General features: G+C 41.0%; 1 protein-coding gene across 1 annotated transcript in view; it reads left to right on the top strand.

Annotated features, from left to right (window-relative positions):
* The window catches only part of LOC139753934 (probable glutamate receptor), a 469637-nt gene that overhangs the window by 427938 nt on the left and 21699 nt on the right, over window positions 1-20000 (top strand). The window contains 3 exon segments of the mRNA XM_071670893.1: window positions 5706-6012; window positions 7173-7276; window positions 7278-7391. Of these exon segments, the coding sequence (XP_071526994.1) occupies window positions 5706-6012; window positions 7173-7276; window positions 7278-7391 (525 nt within the window).

The following is a 20000-nucleotide window of genomic DNA, read 5'->3' on the forward strand; positions in this document are numbered from 1 at the left end:
TATTAATATTATTATAATTATTATTACTATTAGCATAAGTATTATTATTATCATTATTGTTATCATTAATTTTATCATTATCATTATTACTTTTTCATTATTGTTATCATTATCATTGTTATTATTATTGTTATCATTATTATCATTATCATTATTATTATTATCATTATTATTATCATTATTATTATTATCATCATTATTATTATTATTATAATTACTATCATTATTATCACTATTATTATTATCATTACTATTATTACTATCATTATCATCATTATTATCATCATTATCATTATTACTATCATTATTATTATTATTATCATTATTATTTTCATTATTATTATTATTATTATTATTATTATTATTATTATTATTATTATTATTATTATTATTATTATTATTATTATTATTATTATTATCATTACCATTATTATTATTATTATCATTATCATTATTATTATTATTATTATTATTATTATTATTATTATTTACATTATCTTCCATACTATTCTTGGTCGCTGTCTCCCGCGCTAGCAAGGCGGTGCCTGGAAAGAGACGAATTGATAGAACAACCCACCCTCATACTTGTTTATATACATACACGTCCATACAGCCATATAACCATAACTATGCATTTCAACGAAGGCCACATTTGATCACACTCAGTATCTACTTGTCATGTATAATGCATTGATACCACAGCACCCTTTCCACATCCAGGCCCCAGAAACCTTTTCATGGTTTACCCCAGACGCTTCACATGCCCTGGTTCAATCCACTGACAGCACGTCGACCCCGGTATAACATATCGTTTCAATTCACTTTGTTCCATCTACGACTTTCAACTTACAGCATGTTCAGGCCCCAATCGTTCAAAATATTTTCACTTCATCCTTCCATCTCCAGTTTAGTTTACCACTTCTCGTTCCCTTCGCCTCTGCCATTTATATCCTCTTTATCAATATTTCCTTACTCGTTTTCTCCATATGACCAAACCATTTGAATACACCCTCTTCTGCTCTCCCAACCATAGCTTTTTATTACCACACCTCTCTCTTACTCTTTAATTACTTACTCGATCAAACCACCTTACACCACATGTTGTCCTGAAACATCTCATCTCCAAAACATCCACCCTCCTCCGCACAACCCTACATATAGCCCACGCCTCGGAACCATAAAACATTGTTGGAACTACTATTCCTTCAAACATACCCAATTTTGCTTTTGGAGAAAATGTTCTCGTATTCCACACATTTTGCAATGTTCCCAGAACTTTCGTACCTTCCCTGCCTCACCCTGTGACTCACTTCCGCTTCCATGGTTCCATGCACTACCAAATCCACTCCCAAATATCTAAAACACTTCACTTCCTCCAGTTTTTCTCCATTCATACTTACCTTCCAAGTGACTTGTCCCTCAACCCTGCTGTACCTATTAACCTTGCTCTTACTCACATTTATTCTCAGCTTTCTTCTTTCACATACTATACCAAACTCAGTCACCAGCTTTTGCAGTTTCTCACCCGAATCAGCCAGCATCGCTGTATCATCAGCGAACAACAACTGACTCACTTCCCAAGCCCTTTCATCCACAACAAACTGCATACTTTCCCCTCTCTCCAAAACTCTTTTATTCACCTCCCTAACAACACCACCCATAAAAAATAAAACAACCGTGGAAACATCACGAACCCCTGCCGCAAACTGACATTTACTGAAAACCAGTCACTTTCCTCTCTTCTTAGTCGTACACATGCCTTACATACTCGATAAAAACTTTTCACCGATTCTAGGAACTTGCCTCCCACACCATATACTCTTAATACCTTCCACAGAGCATCTCTATCAACTCTATCATATGCCTTCTCAAAATCAATGAATGCTACATACAAATCCATAGGTTTTTCTAAGTGTTTCTCACATATACTACTCTTCCCCATCTGATGGTCTATTCATGCCGCCACCCGCTCAATCAATACCATCCCATATAATTTCCTAGGAATACTCAACAAACTTATACCTCTGTAATTTGAACACTCACCTTTATCCCCTTTGCCTTTGTTCAATGGCACTATGCATGCATTCCGCCAATCCTCAGGCACTTCACCATGAGCCATACATACATTGAATATCCTCACCAACCAGTCCACAACACATTTACCTCCTTTTTTGATAAATTCAACCACAGTACCATCCTAACCCACCGCCTTGCATGTTTTCATCCTACGCAAAACTTTCACTACCACTTCTCTGTTTACCAAATCATTCCCTTTAACCCTCTCACTTCGCACACCACCTCGACCAAAACGCCCTATATCTGCCACACTATCATCTAACACATTCAACAAACCTTCAAAATACTCACTCCATCTGCTTCTCACTTCACCACTACTTGTTATGACCTCCCCATTAGCCCCCTTCATTAAATGTTCCCGTTTCTTCTCTTGTCTTTCGGAATTTATTCACCTCCTTCCAAAACATCTTTTTATTCTCCCTAAAATTTAATGATACTCCCTCAACGCAACTCTCATTTGCCCTCATTCTCACCTCTTGCACCTTTCTCTTGACATCCTGCCTCTTTCTTTTATACATCTCCCAGTCATTTGCACTATTTCCCTGCAAAATCCTCCAAATGCCTCTCTCTTCTCTTTCACTAATAATCTAACTTCTTCATCCCACCACTCACTACCCTTTCTAATCTGCCCACCTCCCACACTTCTCTTGCCACAAGCATCGTTTGCACAAGCCATCACTGTTTCCCTATATACATCTCATTCCCCACCCACTCCCCTTACGTCCTTTACTCTCACCTTTTTTCACTCTGCACTCAATGTCTCCTGGTACTTCCTCACACAAGTCTCCTTCCCAAGTTCACTTACTCTCACCACTCTCTTCACCCCAACATTCTCTCTTATTTTCTGAGAGCCTCTACAAATCTTCACCTTCACCTCCACAAGATAATGATCAGACTTCCCTCCAGTTACACTTCTCAACAAATTAACAGCCAAAAGTCTCTCTTTCGCTCGCCTATCAATTAACATGTAATCCAATAACGCTCTCTGGCCACCTCTCTTACTTAAGTATGCATACTTTGTGTATCTGCCTTTTAAAATCTGGTATTCCCAATCACCAGTCCTTTCTGAGCACACAAATCTGCAGGCTTTTTACCATTTCCATATACGACACCGAACAGCCCATGTACATTAACTGCTTCATTACTCATCTTTGCATTTAAATCACCCATCACTATAAACCGGTCTCGTGCATCAAAACTACTAACACACTCACTCAGGTGCTACCAAAACACTTGCCTCTCATGACATTTCTTCTCATGCCCAGGTGTATAGGCACCAATCTTCACCCATGTCTCTCCATACACTTGCAGTTTTACCCATATCAATCTAGAGTTTACTTTCTTACACTCTATCATATGCTCCCACAACTCCTGTTTCAGGAGTAGTGCTATTCGTTCCCTTGATCTTGTCCTCTCAACAACCCTTGACTTAAGACATTCCCAAACCACTCTCCCCCTTTACCCTCGACCTTCGTTTCACTCAGAGACAAAACATCCGGGTTTCTTTCCTCAAACATACTACCTATCTCTCCTTTTTTCTCATCTTGGTTACATCCACACACATTTAGACGCCCCAATCTGAACTTTCGAGGAGGATGAGCACTCCTCGCGTGATTCCTTCTTCTGTTTTCCCTTTTAGAAAGTTAAAATGCAATGAGGGGAGCGTTTCTAGCCACTCGCTCCCGTCCCCTTTAGTCGCTTTCTACGACACGCGAGGAATGTGTGGGAAGTATTCTATCTCCCCTATCCCCATTATTATTATTACTATTATTATCATTATTACTATTATTATTATTATTATTATTATTATTATTATTATTATTATTATTATTATTATTATTACTATTATTATTATTATTATTATTATTATTATTATTATTATTATTATTATTATTATCATCATTATCATTTATTGTTATTATCATCATTATTATTATCATTGTTATCATTATCATCAATGGTATTATAATTATTATCATTATCATTTCTAATTCAGTCTCATTATAATTATTTTGTTTTCATTATTATTACCGTTATCATAATTATCCTTATTATCATTATTGATATACAATCTTAGGATGCCCTGTATGTGGCTCCTGCAGATCGAGGCTGCAGTCTTAGCAGGAGCAGAAATGAAGATGAATTAATATGGAGGGAGAAGATCCGGGACGAGTGTGTACTGCTCTCCATTCACTACTGATCATACACCCTTGTTGCTCGATGTCACTCTCTGCTTACGATAAATCCTTAACAAAAACATCAAAAACCTTTTAATCTGCAACATCGGTACTGCTATATTGCTATATAAATATTGATATTGTAAATGCATAGATATAAAATCTTCCCTATATCCTCACCTGTGTATATGCTTTTCATCACTCTGGATCCGTCTGTTTTTTTTTTCCTTTCTCTCTTTCACGTGTTTACATCAATTCTTCACATATACTGGAGTACGTCTACGTGCGGATAGCCTGCGCTGCTTTTTTCATTAACAGTATAGAACTGAATGCTACATGATATATCTGAATCCATTAAAGTGTTATGTACTTTCGGTAAAGGTGTATTAAACAAAAGTTATTCATTATCATGTGCGTCACATATCAATATTAACATCTTCTTTATTTCTCTTTACGTTTAACCTTTTACCCGAGATGACCTTCACTGGGGGACGCCTTGCCCGTACACTGTCGCTGATTATGTGAGATAATCAGAAGTAAAGTTTTGTATGAAGTCTTGAAGTAATTCTAATGCTACACGCGTTCATGATTCAGTAATCTCTAAACAAGATACGTTACAAGAAATGGAATCTATACTGTGATGCTGAACCAAGTCATTTTGGCATCATAAATCATGTTTGACACAAATGATACACGTACGTTTTACGTCATGCAGGTTCATTTTCTGTTCTTAGTGTGCTTGTGTTGTGAGACACTGGGAACCTCAGTGTTTGTCAGTTTCTCTACATACATCAAGCTCTTCTTCTCTCTCTTCTGTATAATGGTATAAGAAAGTGAGATCAATGAAACGCTTAACCCACAACCAACTTGCTGCCACCAGCTTATAATCCCCATAACTGATCAATAACATCACTATACATAAAGTGCACGTTTATCCTTATTGCAACAAATGTAGCGGCCTTTATAAGCCTTCAAATCATGTCGAACTCTCGAAAATATGTCTAGAAAGTCTGTATTAGAATTGATCCTGCAGAGTGTAAGCCATCACTCGTGTCTCTCCCCAGATATAGTTATATACGGCCTGCCGACGGGCGCGTGGGGCGCCAAGCAGGACAATGGCTCCTGGACCGGCATGGTTGGTATGGTGGGCAGGAAGGTGAGGATAAAGATTTGAGGAAAAAATGAATATAAAGTTTGATTACAATATTACAAGACAGTCTTCTGTATAACGTTTTGTCAGGTGTTGCCTTAAAATGCATATAATTATCATCGTGTCAATGAATTGGAATACATAGTCGAATTATTGATGAAGGAAATCGATTCTTCTCAGATCTGATATTGTAATCCCTGGCAGTGTTTAGAAATCATAATATCTTTAAGTTATTACGGCTGTTCTTCAGTTGACGATGTTCATCAAGTGTTCAGTTGTATTCCGTATGTGTCATGACGCAGGAAGCAGACATCGGTCTTGGCCCCTTCGGTGTCAGCGTCACACGAGCCCAGGTGGTGGACTTTACTCAGCCGATACTCATAGACTACGCCAGGATCCTGGGCGGCCGAGGGCGGCCAGAGGTGGACCCGTGGGGCTTCCTGCTGCCCCTCACGCCGCTGGTGTGGGCGACCATCCTGACGGCGGTGCTGCTGGTGATGCCTCTAACAGTGTTCCTCTTATCTTCATGTTCTGGTCTCAAGACTACCAGTAAAAGCCTGTGGTCATCGGATGTATTCTTTACTTATATCCGCGTAACTCTGCAGCAAGGCGAGTACATAGACGGCCCATTTACATTTCATAGAACAGATAATCATGTTAAGTAGGAACGCTCGGAAAATGTTATTTTTCTTTCACATATTCACCATTTCCCGCGTTAGCAAGGTAGCGTCAAGAACAGAGAACTGAGCCTTGGAGGGGAAAATCCTCACTTGGCTCCCTTCTCTGTTCCTTCTTTTGGAAAGATAAAAACTGGAGGGGAGGATTTCCAGCCCCATGCTCCTCCCTCATTTAGTCGCCTTTTACGACACGCAGGGAATACGTGGGAAGTATTCTTTCTCCCCTATCCCCAGGGATAATATGTATTCGCAGTATGAAGGGCACAAAATACAAGCAGATTGCTTCAGAACTATGGTTTACCCGAATAAGTTAAATAATTAATTGTAAAATTTGGAAAGGAATAACATAAATCTGCAGTTAAATTGGTACAAATCTTAGTGTGTTTTCCCAGTTCCTGTGTTTATGTTATTATGTATGTTCACCATGTATTACTGGCTAGATTTTATATGAATATATGTGCTTCTCTTTCACCTCATCAAAATGAATACCATTGCAATGGTGGAGAAATATGATGCCGATATCAACCCAAGTAATTTCATGAGCATAGGTGATCACTGCGCTTATTTTCAATTACAGTTTACAAGACAATCCTGGTTGAGCGATTACTCGTCTTATTTTCATGTTATAAAAGTTGACAATGATTCCTTACTCTCTGCATGTGTCTGAGCATCTCATGTTGGATATTCATACCTTTTACTCAAAGTGAAATGTAGAAGTATCATCTATTTTCTTGAGTATAAATCATTTCCACATAACCATTATCTTTACCGACTCAGTCACATGAAGAGGAAAGATCATTAACTTCTCTGTTATTGTTAACTTGGGGTTGGACCTCCAGATGATAAGGCCCAAACTGTTCACAACCAAATGAAGATTTAGACAGAAAGATATCCTGTCCCTTACATCTGTACTCTGTATACTTCATTTATATCAGTTTCTCTTCATTGTTGCTTAAGATTGTTCTAAAGTAGATTTTCTTTTATTTTCATGGCAGCTGATACATGGAGAAGCATTTTGTACTGAAATGTGATTGGGGAATATATGCACCATCAATACAGAACTCATCCAGAACTGAACTGATATTTGGACAGATAACCCAGTGCCTCCAGACCTGTGGTGGGAGCGGCTGGTGTTGGGGGTGTGGATGATGATGACGCTGGTGTTAACACGGAGCTACGCCGGCAACCTCATGTCCGCTCCTGGCCGTGAGACACATCCCACAACCTTACCATACCCTCAGGGATGTGCTGGACGACCCTACTGTGACTATGCTATGGGAGGGCAACAACGCCTACGTACAGTACTACCGTGTAAGTTATATGTGAACCCTTGATAACCTGATATACGAGGCTGGTCACTCGTATCAAACGCTGAAAAATGGTCGAGCAGCATGGAAAGATAAGTGAGTTCCAACGATCAAGGAGTTGTGAGCTAAGCCGTCCTCGATGACTAACCTAAGAAATGACTGCTGGGTCTATGAAGGTGTTGACTGTTTCCAGAGTGACAGTACTGTAGCACATGACTCACTAATGGAGGTATGTTTTATGAGACTAATGCCTTGAGATGTAAGAAGATTTCTCATCGAAATCAGTAATCTTTAGAAAATACCGATGATATCTGAATCAAGCCAAAAAACATATAGACATCGCACACCTCACTCAGTGTTCTGTCCTCTCACTGGTGTTGCTTCTGGTCAAATGTCGTCCTCGCCACCAACCGGGCGACCCAACTGAATGTGGAGGAATGGAGTGAAAGAGATTTTGAGCGATCGGAGCCTGAACTTGCATGGCGGTGAAAGGCGTGTACGGGATAGGGTGAATTAGGAAGATGTGGTATACTGGGGTCGACATGTTATCCATGGGACAAACCAGGTTATGTGAAGGATTCGATGTAAACCAAGGAAATATCTTTTTATGTTGAAGCGACCAGTTCCGGAAAAAGGTCTACATCAAGAATTATGGAATGGAAAAAGAAAAGAGAAGGAAAAGTATTTGCGAATTCTAGAGAAAGTGAAAAACCTGTCTCTCAAAATGTGCCAGGTCATAGTTATTGGGAAACACATGAAAAGGTAGCCAGTTCCAAAGCTTCGAGGTGTAGAGGAAACAGTGGGTATAGAAACAGCCCACCTTAGAATTGCCGATGGCCACACAGAAATTATGTGACGCAGCAGCTTGCTGGGTATTGCGTGGTCTAGCTAGTGGAGGGGCACACAAACAACTACCTCTCGGGAGCAAAATCCAAAGTGATACGTATAGAATACGGAAAGTGAACCAACATTAAGGCACAGGGCAAACGAATCAAGTTCAAAAGTTACCCTGGGACAGTAATAATGAGGACTGCTTTCGACTCAACTCTCTAGTAAGGAAGCAGAGCTAGAACCACTCCAAATGTAAGAGCAGTACTCCAAACAAGGACGAAGCAATCCCTTATACAAACATAACAACTGTTCAGAAGAAAGGAAGTTTCTACATCTAAACAGGACACCCAGTTTCCTTGAGGCAGACTTAGCTATATCCGTAATATAGGATTTCCAAAAAGTAGTGGATGTTAAAGCATTAACAAGAATATTCATTAAGTCAAAAGGTGAAATGACACAACGATCAAAGGATAAACGAGAATTGCAAGAAGTTTCCCGTAGAGAGATGGATAGAAACCGGGTCGTGGATGCATTAAACTCAACTATGTCTAGCGAAACCCAACTGAGATATTCTCCACAAGCCGAAGTTTATTAAGAAAGCTTTATCAAGACTATATGCAGATCAAGTGACAAAATAAGGAGCAGAATTAACGGTTGTGGATGAATGCAGTGATAAGTCGTTAGCATATGAGCGTATTTGGTTATTTGCGAAGGAGAGGAACACTGCTGTTGATGGAGAAAAGGGGGAACGATAATACATCAACAACAACATAGACAGATCGGTCAGAGAGTAAGCTAGATATGAAGGAGCAAAGTGAAGAAGGGAAGCCAAGAGAGGGGAATGTATAGGGCGAGCAACTGAGTGTGTGTGTGTGTGTGTGTGTGTGTGTGTGTGTGTGTGTGTGTGTGTGTGTGTGTGTGTGTGTGTGTGTGTGTGTGTGTGTGTGTGTGTGTATAGTCTTCAGTGGTCTACAAAGGGAGACCCAGGACTATCAAATATGAGTAACGCTGCCTGCATTCCATTCTCTTAGTCTTTGCAATTGAATTTTCCAGTGGTTCATCAGACCTGCGTTTGTTTTCTGCCAAAGACGAGGAAACTTTTGGGAATACGAAGACAAACGCATAATCCCAGCCTTCGTCGAGAGCATGCAGGCGGACATCCATAAGTCTTGCGCCACGCATACCACGGCAGTCGGCATGGCGGTAACTGAGGCCACAAGCGCCGGGGAACTAAACAACTAAAGTTGATAGCAGTAGGGTGTTATGTGCAATGCACCGAAACCGTAGCACCCTATCCATAACCAGGTCCACAGACCTTTCCATGGTTTACCCCAGACGTTTCACATACGCTGGTTCAATCCACTGACAGCAGGTCGACCACGGAATAAAACATCGTTCCAATTACGCGCCTTTCACCCTCCTGTATGTTCAGGCCCCGATCACTCAAAATCTTTTTCACTCCATCCTTCCACCTCCAGTTTGGTCTCCCACTTCTCGTGCCCTCCATCTCTGACACATAAATCCTCTTGTCAATCTTTCCTCGCTCAATCTCTCCATGTGACCAAACCATTTCAATACACCCATTTCTACTCTCTCAACCACACTTCTTATTACCACACATCTCTCTCTCACCCTTTCATTACTTACTCGATCAAACCACTTCTCATCACAAATTGTCCTTAAACATCTCATTTCCAACACATCCACCCTCCTCTGCACAACCCTATCTATAGCCCAAGCCTCGCAACTATATAACAATGTTAGAACCACTATTCTTTCAAACATACCCATTTTTGCTCTCCAAGATGACGTTCTCGACTTCCACACATTCTCCAACGCTCCCAGAACCTTTGCCCCCTCCCCCATCCAGTGACTCACTTCCGCTTCCATGGTTCCATCTGCTGCCAATCCACTCACAGATATCTAAAACACTTCACTTCCTCCAGTTTTTCTCCATTTAAACTCACCTCCCAATTTACTTGTCCCTCAAGCTACTGAGCCTAATAATCTTACTCTTATTAACATTTACTCTCAGCTTTCTTCTTTCACACACTTTACCAAACTCAGTATTCAGCTTCTGCAGTTTCTCACATGAATCAGCCACCAGCGCTGTATCATCATTGAACAACAACAGACTCGCTTCCCAAGCCTTCTCATGTACATCAGACTGCATACTTGCCCCTATATCCAAAACTCTTGCATTCACCAACCTAACAACGAAATCCACAAACAAATTAAAAAACCATGGACATATCACGCATCCTTGCAGCAAACCGACATTCAATGGGAACCAATCACTTTCCTCTCTTCCTACTCGTACACACGCCTTACATCCTCGATAAAAGCTTTTCATTGCTTCTAGCAACTTACCTCCCACACCATATTCTCTTAATGCCTTCCGTAGAGCAGCTGTATCAACTCTATCGTATGCCTTCTCCAGATCCATAAATGCTATATACAAATCCATCTGTTAATCTAAGTATTTCTCACATACATTCTTCAAAGCAAACACCTATTCCACACATCCTCTACCATTTCTGAAACCACACTGCTCTTCCCCAATCTGATGCCCTGTGCATGCCTTCACCCTCTCAATCAATACACTCCCATATAATTTACCACGAATACTCAACAAACTTATACCTCTGTAATTTGAGCAATCACCTTTGTCCCCTTTGCCTTTGTACAATGGCACTATGCAGGCATTCCGCCAATCCTCACGCTCCTCACCATGAGTCATACATACATTGGATAACCTTACCAACCATTCAACAATAGAGTCACCCCCTTTTTAAATTAATTCCACAGAAATACCATCCAACTCCGCTGCCTTGCCGGCTTACATCTTCCGCAAAGCTTTCACTACCTCTTCTCTGTTTACCAAATCATTCTCCATAGCCCTCTCACATTGCACACCACCGCGACCAAAACACCCTACATCTGCCAATCTATAATCAAACACATTCAACAAACCTGCAAAATACTCACTCCATCTCCTCACATCAACACTACTTGTTATCACCTCCCCATTAGCCCCCTTCACTGAAGTTCCCATTTGTTCCATTGTCTTACGCACTTTATTTACCTCCTTCTAAAACATCCTTTTATTTTCCCTAAAATTTAATGATACTCTCTCACCCCAACTCTCATTTGCCCTCTTTTTCACCTCTAGCACCTTTCTCTTGACATCCTGCCTCTTTCTCTTATAAATCAACCACTCATTTGCATTATTTCCCTGTAAAAATCGTCTAAATGCCCCTCTCTTCTCTTTCATTAATAATCTTACTTCTTCATCCCATCACTCACTACCCTTTCTAATCTGCCCACCTCCCACGCTTCTCATGCCACAAGCATCTTTTGCGTAAGCCATCACTGCTTCCCTAAATACATCCCACTCCTTCCCCAATCTCCTTACCTCCTTTGTTCTCACCTTTTTCCAATCTGTACTCAGTCTCTCCTGGTACTTCCTCACACAAGCCTCCTTCCCAAGCTCACCTACTCTCACCATTCTCTTCACCCCAACACTCTCCCTTCTTTTCTAAAAACCTCTACAAATCTTCACTTTTACCTCCAAAAGATAATGATCAGACATCCATCCAGTTGCACCTCTCAGCACATTAACATCGAAACGTCTCTCTTTCGCGAGTCTATCAATTAACACGTAATCCAATTACGCTCTCTGGCCATCTATCCTACTTCCATACGTATACTCATGTATATCTCTCTTTTTAAACCAGGTATTCCCAATCACCAGTCCTTTTTCAGCAGATAAATCTACAAGCTCTTCACCATTTCCATTGACAACACTGAACACCCAATGTATAAGAATTATTCCCTCAACTGCCACATTACTCACCTTTGCATTCAAATCACCCATATATATATATATATATATATATAAATATATATATATATATATATATATATATATATATATATATATATATATATATATATATATATATATATATATATATATATATATATATATATATATATATATATACATATATATATTTTATATATTTATTTTGCTTTGTCGCTATCTCCCGCGTTAGCGAGGTAGCGCAAGGAAACAGACGAAAGAATGGCCCAACCCACCCACATACACATGTATATACTTACACGTTCACACACGCACATATACATACCTATACCTTTCAACGTATACATATATATATACATACACAGACATATACATATATACACATGTACATAATTCAAACTTGCTGCCTTTACTCATTTCCGTCGCCACCTCGCCACACATGAAATAACAACCCCCTCCCCCGGCATGTGCGCGAGGTAGCGCTAGGAAAAGACAACAAAGGCCTCATTCGTTCGCACTCAGTCTCTAGCTGTCATGTATAATGCACCCAAACCATAGCATACAAACGTGTGCGTGGGTGGGTTGGACCACTCTCACGTCTATTACCCTGCGCTACCTCTCTAACGCGGGAGACGGCGATTTAGTATAAAAAAATAAATATTTTTTTTTTCTGCTTTGTCGCTGTCTCCCGCGTTTGCGAGGTAGCGCAAGGAAACAGACGAAAGAAATGGCCCAACCCACACCCATACACATATATATACATACGTCCACACACGCAAATATACATACCTACACAGCTTTCCATGGTTTACCCAAGACGCTTCACATGCCCTGATTCAATCCACTGACAGCACGTCAACCCCGGTATACCACATCGATCCAATTCACTCTATTCCCTGCCCTCCTTTCACCCTCCTGCATGTTCAGGCCCCGATTACACAAAATCTTTTTCACTCCATCTTTCCACCTCCAATTTGGTCTCCCACTCCTCCTCCTTCCCTCCACCTCTGACACATATATCCTCTAGGTCAATGTTTCCCCACTCATTCTCTCCATGTGACCAAACCATTTCAAAACACCCTCTTCTGCTCTCTCAACCACACTCTTTTTATTTCCACACATCTCTCTCACCCTTACATTACTTACACGATCAAACCACCTCACACCACATATTGTCCTCAAACATCTCATTTTCAGCACATCCACCCTCCTGCGCACAACTCTATCCATAGCCCAAGCCTCGCAACCATACAACATAGTTAGAACCACTATTACTTCAAAAATACACATTTTTGCTTTCCGAGATAATGATCTCGACTTCCACACATTCTTCAAGTCTCTCAGAATTTTCGCCCCCTCCCCCACCTCATGATTCACTTCCGCTTCCATGGTTCCATCCGCTGCCATATTCACTCCCAGGTATCTAAAACACTTCACTTCCTCCAGCTTTTCTCCATTCAAACTTACCTCCCAATTGACTTGACCCTCAAACCTACTGTACCTAATAACCTTGCTCTTATTCACATTTACTCTTAACTCTCTTCTTTCACACACTTTACCAAACTCAGTCACCAGCTTCTGCAGTTTCTTACATGAATCAGCCACCAGCGCTGTATCATCACCGAACAACAACTGATTCTCTTTCCAAACTCTCTCATCCACAACAGACTGCATACTTGCCCCTCTTTCCAAAACTCTTACATTCACCTCCCTAACAACCCAATTCATAAACAAATTAAACAACAATGGAGACATCACACCCCCTGCCGCAAACCTACATTCACTGAGAACCAATCACTTTCCTCTCTTCCTACACGTACATATGCCTTACATGCTCGATAAAAACTTTTCCTGCTTCTAACAACTTGCCTCCCACACCATATATTCTTAATACCTTCCACAGAGCATCTCTATCAACTCTATCATATGCATTCTCCAGATCCATAAATGCTACATACAAATCCATTTGTTTTTCTAAGTATTTCTCGCATACATTCTTCAAAGCAAACACCTGATCCACACATCCTCTACCACTTCTGAAACCACACTGCTCTTCCCCAGTCTGATGCTCTGTACATGCCTTCACCCTCTCAATCAATACCCTCCCATATAATTTACCAAGGAATACTCAAGAAACTTATACCACTGTAATTTGAGCACTCACTCTTATCCCCTTTGCCTTTGTACAATGGCACTATGCAAGCATTCCGCCAATCCTCAGGCACCTCACCATGAATCATACATGCATTAGATAACCGTACCAACCAGTCAACAATACATTCACCCCCTTTTTTAATAAATTCCTCTGCAATGCCATCCAAACCTGCTGCTTTGCTGGCTTTCATCTTCCGTAAAGCTTTTACTACCTCTTCTCTATTTACCAAATCATTTTCCCTAGCCCTCTCACTGTGCACACCACCTCGACCAAGACACCCCACATCTGCCACTCTATCATCAAACACATTCAACAAACCTTCAAAATACTCACTCCATCTCCTTCTCACATCACCACTCCTTGTTATCACCTCCCCATTAGCCCCCTTCACTGAAGCTCCCATTTGCTCCCTTGTCTTACGCACTTTATTTACCTCCTTCCAAAACATCTTTTTATTCTCCCTGAAATTTAATGATACTCTCTCACCCCAACTCTCATTTGCCCTCTTTTTCACCTCTTGCACCTTTCTCTTGACCTCCTGCCTCTTTCTTTTATACCTCTCCCACTCATTTGCATTTTTTCCCTGTAAAAATCGTTCAAATGCCTCTCTTCTTTCTTTCACTAATAATCTTACTTCTTCATCCCACCACTCACTACCTTTTCTAATCAACCCACCTCCCACGCTTCTCATGCCACAAGCATCTTTTCCGCAAGCCATCACTGCTTCCCTAAATACATTCCATTCCTCCCCCACTCACCTTACCTACTTTGTTCTCACCTTTTTCCATTCTGTACTCAGTCTCTCCTGGTACTTCCTCAAACAAATCTCCTTCCCAAGCTCACTTACTCTCATCACTCTTTTCGCCCCCGCATTCTTTCTTCTTTTCTGAAAACCCCCACAAATCTTCACCTTTGCTTCCACAAGATAATGATCAGACATCCCTCCAGTTGCACCTCTCAGCACATTAACATCCAGAAGTCTCTCTTTCGTGTGTCTATCAATTAACACGTAATCCAATAACGCTCTCTGGCCATCTCTCCTATTTACATAGGTATACTTATGTATATCTCCCTTTTTAACCAGGTATTCCCAATCACCAGTCCTTTTTCAGCACATAAATCTACAAGCTCTCCAGCATTTCCATTTACAGCACTGAACACTCCATGTATACCAATTATTCCCTCAACTTCCATATTACTCACCTTTGCATTCAAATCACCCATCTCTATAACCCGGTCTTGTGCATCAAAACCACTAACACACTCATTCAGCTGCTCCCAAAACACTTGCCATTCATGATCTTTCTTCTCATGCCCAGGTGCATATGCGCCAATAATTACCCATCTCTCTCCATCAACTTTCAGTTTTACCCATATGAATGTAGAATTTACTTTCTTACACTCTATCACATACTCCCACAACTCCTGATTCAGGAGTAGTGCTACTCCTTCCCTTGCTCTTGTCCTCTCACTAACCCCTGACTTTACTCCCAAGACATTCCCAAACCACTCTTCCCCTTTACCCTTTAGCTTCGTTTCACTCAGAGCCAAAACATCCAGGTTCCTTTCCTCAAACATACTACCTATCTCTCCTTTTTTCTTACCTTGGTTACATCCACACACATTTAGACACCCCAATACACGTCCACACAAGCAAATATACATACCTATACATCTTAATGCAAACATATATATACACACACAGACACATACATATATACCCATGCACACAATTCACACTGTATGCCTTTATTTATTCCCATCGCTACCTCGCCACACTTGGAATACCATCCCCCTCCCCCCTCAAGTGTGCGAAGTAGCGCTAGGAAAAGACAATAACGGCCCCATTCGTTCACACTCAGTCTATAGCTGTCATGCAATAATGCCCGTAACTACAGCTCCCTTTCCACATCCAGGCCCCACACAACTTTCCATGGTTTACCCCAGACGCTTCACATGCCCTGATTCAATCCACTGACAGCACGTCAACCCCGGTATACCACATCGATGCAATTCACTCTATTCCTTGCCCGCCTTTCACCCTCCTGCATGTTTAGGCCCCGATCACTCAAAATCTTTTTCACTCCATCTTTCCACCTCCAATTTGGTCTCTCACTTCTCGTTCCCTCCACCTCCGACACATATATCCTCTTGGTCAATCTTTCCTCACTCATTCTCTCCATGTGCCCAAACCATTTCAAAACACCATCTTCTGCTCTCTCAACCACGCTCTTTTTATTTCCACACATCTCTCTTACCCATACATAACTTACTCGATCAAACCACCTCACAACATATATTGTCCTTAAACATCTCATTTGCAGTACATCCACCCTCCTGCGCACAGCTCTATCCATAGCCCACGCCTCGCAACCATAAAACATTGTTGGAACCACTATTCCTTCAAACATACTCATTTTTGCTTTCCGAGATAATGTTTTCGACTTCCAAACATTTTTCAAGGCTTCCAGGATTTTCGCCCCCTCCCCCAACCTATGATTCACTTCCGCTTCCATGGTTCCATCCGCTGCCAGATCCACTCCCAGATATCTAAAAGACTTTACTTCCTCCAGTTATTCTCCATTCAAACATACCTCCCAATTGACTTAACCCTCAACCCCACTGTACCTAATAACATTGCTCTTATTCACACTTACTCCTAACTTTCTTCTTTCACACACTTTACCAAACTCAGTCACCAACTTCTACAGTTTCTCACATGAATCAGCCACCAGCGCTGTATCATCAGCGAACAACAAATGACTCACTTCCCAAGCTCTCTCATCCACAACATACTTCATACTTGCCCCTCTTTACAAAACTCTTGCATTCACCTCCATAGCAACCTCATCCATAAACAAATTAAACAACCATGGAGACATCACACACCCCTGCCGCAAACCTATATTCACTGAGAACCAATCACTTTCCACACTTCATACACGTACACTTGCCTTAACTCCTCGATAAAAACTTTTCACTTCTTCTAACAACTTGCCTCCCACACCATATATTCTTAATACCTTCCACAGAGCATCTCTATCAACTCTATCATATGCCTTCTACAGATCCATAAGTGCTACATACAAATCCATTTGCTTTTCTAAGTATTTGTCACATACATTCTTCAAAGCAAACACCTGATCCACACATCCTCTACCACTTCTGAAACCACACTGCTCTTCCCCAATCTGATGCTCTGTACATGCTTTCACCCTCTCAATGAATACCCTCCTATATAATTTACCAGGAATACTCAACAAACTTATACCTCTGTAATTTGAGCACTAACTCTTATCCCCTTTTCCTTTGTACAATGGCACTATGCAAGCATTCCGCCAATCCTCAGGCACCTCACCATGAGTCATACATACATTGAATAACCTTACCAACCAGTCAAAAATACAGTCAGATTCCACTGCAATACCATCCAAACCTGTTGCCTTGCCGGCTTTCATCTTCCGCAAAGCTTTTACTACCTCTTCTCTGTTTACCAAATCATTTTCCCTAACCCTCTCACTTTGGACAACACCTCGACCAAAACACCCTATATCTGCCACTCTGTCATCAAACACATTCAACAAACCTTCCAAATACTCTCTCCATCTCCTTCTCACATCACCACTACTTATTATCACCTCCACATTAGCGCCCTTCACTGAAGTTCCCATTTGCTCCCTTGTCTTACGCACTTTATTTACCTCCTTCCAGAACATCTTTTTATTCTCCCTAAAATTTAATGATATATACATATATATACATATTGGATTGGCGGAATGCGTGCATAGTGCCATTGTACAAAGGCAAAGGAAATAAGAGTGAGTGCTCAAATTACAGAGGTATAATTTTGTTGAGTATTCCTGGTAAATTATATGGGAGGGTATTCATTGAGAGGGTGAAGGCATGTACAGAGCATCAGATTGGGGAAGAGCAGTGTGGTTTCAGAAGTGGTAGAGGATGTGTGGATCATGTGTTTGCTTTCAAGAATGTATGTGAGAAATACTTAGAAAAGCAAATGGATTTGTATGTAGCATTTATGGATCTGGAGAAGGCATATCATAGAGTTGATACAGATGCTCTTTGGGAGGTATTAAGAATATATGGTGTGGGAGGCAAGTTGTTAGAAGCAGTGAAAAGTTTTTATCGAGGATGTAAGGCATGCGTACGTGTAGGAAGAGAGGAAAGTGATTGGTTCTCAGTGAATGTAGGTTTGCGGAAGGGGTGTGTGATGTCTCCATGGTTGTTTAATTTGTTTATGGATGTGGTTGTTAGGGTGGTGAATGCAAGACTTTTGGAAAGAGGGGCAAGTATGAAGTCTGTTGTGGATGAGAGAGCTTGGGAAGTGAGTCAGTTGTTGTTCGCTGATGATACAGCGCTGGTGGCTGATTCATGTGAGAAACTGCAGAAGCTGGTGACTGAGTTTGGTAAAGTGTGTGAAAGAAGAAAGTTAACAGTAAATGTGAATAAGAGCAAGGTCATTAGGTACAGTAGGGTTGAGGGTCAAGTCAATTGGGAGGTAAGTTTGAATGAAGAAAAACTGGAGGAAGTAAAGTGTTTTAGATATCTGGGAGTGGATATGGCAGCGGATGGAACCATGGAAGCGTAAGTGAATCATGGGGTGGGGGAGGGGGCGAAAATCCTGGGAGCCTTGGAGAATGTGTGTAAGTCGAGAACATTATCTCGGAAAGCAAAAATGTGTATGTTTGAAGGAATAGTGGTTCCAACAATGTTGTATGGTTGCGAGGCTTGGGCTATGGATAGAGTTGTGCGCAGGAGGGTGGATGTGCTGGAAATGAAATGTCTGAGGACAATGTGTGGTGTGAGGTGGTTTGATCGAGTAAGTATTGTAAGGGTAAGAGATATATGTGGAAATAAAAAGAGCGTGGTTGAGAGAGAAGAAGAGGGTGTTTTGAAATGGTTTGGGCACATGGAGAGAATGAGTGAGGAAAGATTGACCAAGAGGATATATGTGTAGGAGGTGGAGGGGACGAGGAAAAGTGGGAGACGAAATTGGATGTGGAAAGATGGAGTGAAAAAGATTTTGAGTGATCGGGGCCTGAATATGCAGGAGGGTGAAAGGAGGGCAAGGAATAGAGTGAATTGGATCGATGTGGTATACCGTGGTTGACGTGATGTCAGTGGATTGAATCAAGGCATGTGAAGCGTCTGGGGTAAACCATGGAAGGTTGTGTGGGGCCTGCATATGGAAAGGGAGCTGTAGTTTCGGTCATTATTTCATGACATCTAGAGACTGAGTGTGAACGAATGGGGCCTTTGTTGTCTTTTCTTAGTGCTACCTCGCACACTTGAGGGGGAGGGGGATGCTCTTCCATGTGTGGCGAGGTGGCGATGAAAATGAATAAAGGCAGACAGTGTGAATTGTGTGCATGGGTATATATGTATGTGTCTGTGTGTGTCTATATATGTGTACATTGAGATGTTTAGGTATGTATATTTGCGCGTGTGGACGTGTATGTATATACATTGTGTGTGGGGGTGGGTTGGACCATTTCTTTCGTCTGTTTCCTTGCGCTAACTCGCAAACGCGGGAGACAGCGACAAATCAAAATAGATAAATATAAATAAAAATATCTATGTATATATATATATATATATATATATATATATATATATATATATATATATATATATATATATACCTGGGAATACCTGGTTTAAAAAGCGAGATATACATAAGTATACGTATGTAAGTAGGAGAGATGGCCAGAGACCGTTATTGGATTACGTGTTAATTGATAGACGTACGAAAGAGAGACCTTTGGATGTGTAATGTGCTGAGT

The sequence above is a fragment of the Panulirus ornatus genome, chromosome 16 (assembly GCF_036320965.1).
Source record: "Panulirus ornatus isolate Po-2019 chromosome 16, ASM3632096v1, whole genome shotgun sequence".
In the NCBI taxonomy this organism is placed as follows: domain Eukaryota; kingdom Metazoa; phylum Arthropoda; class Malacostraca; order Decapoda; family Palinuridae; genus Panulirus; species Panulirus ornatus.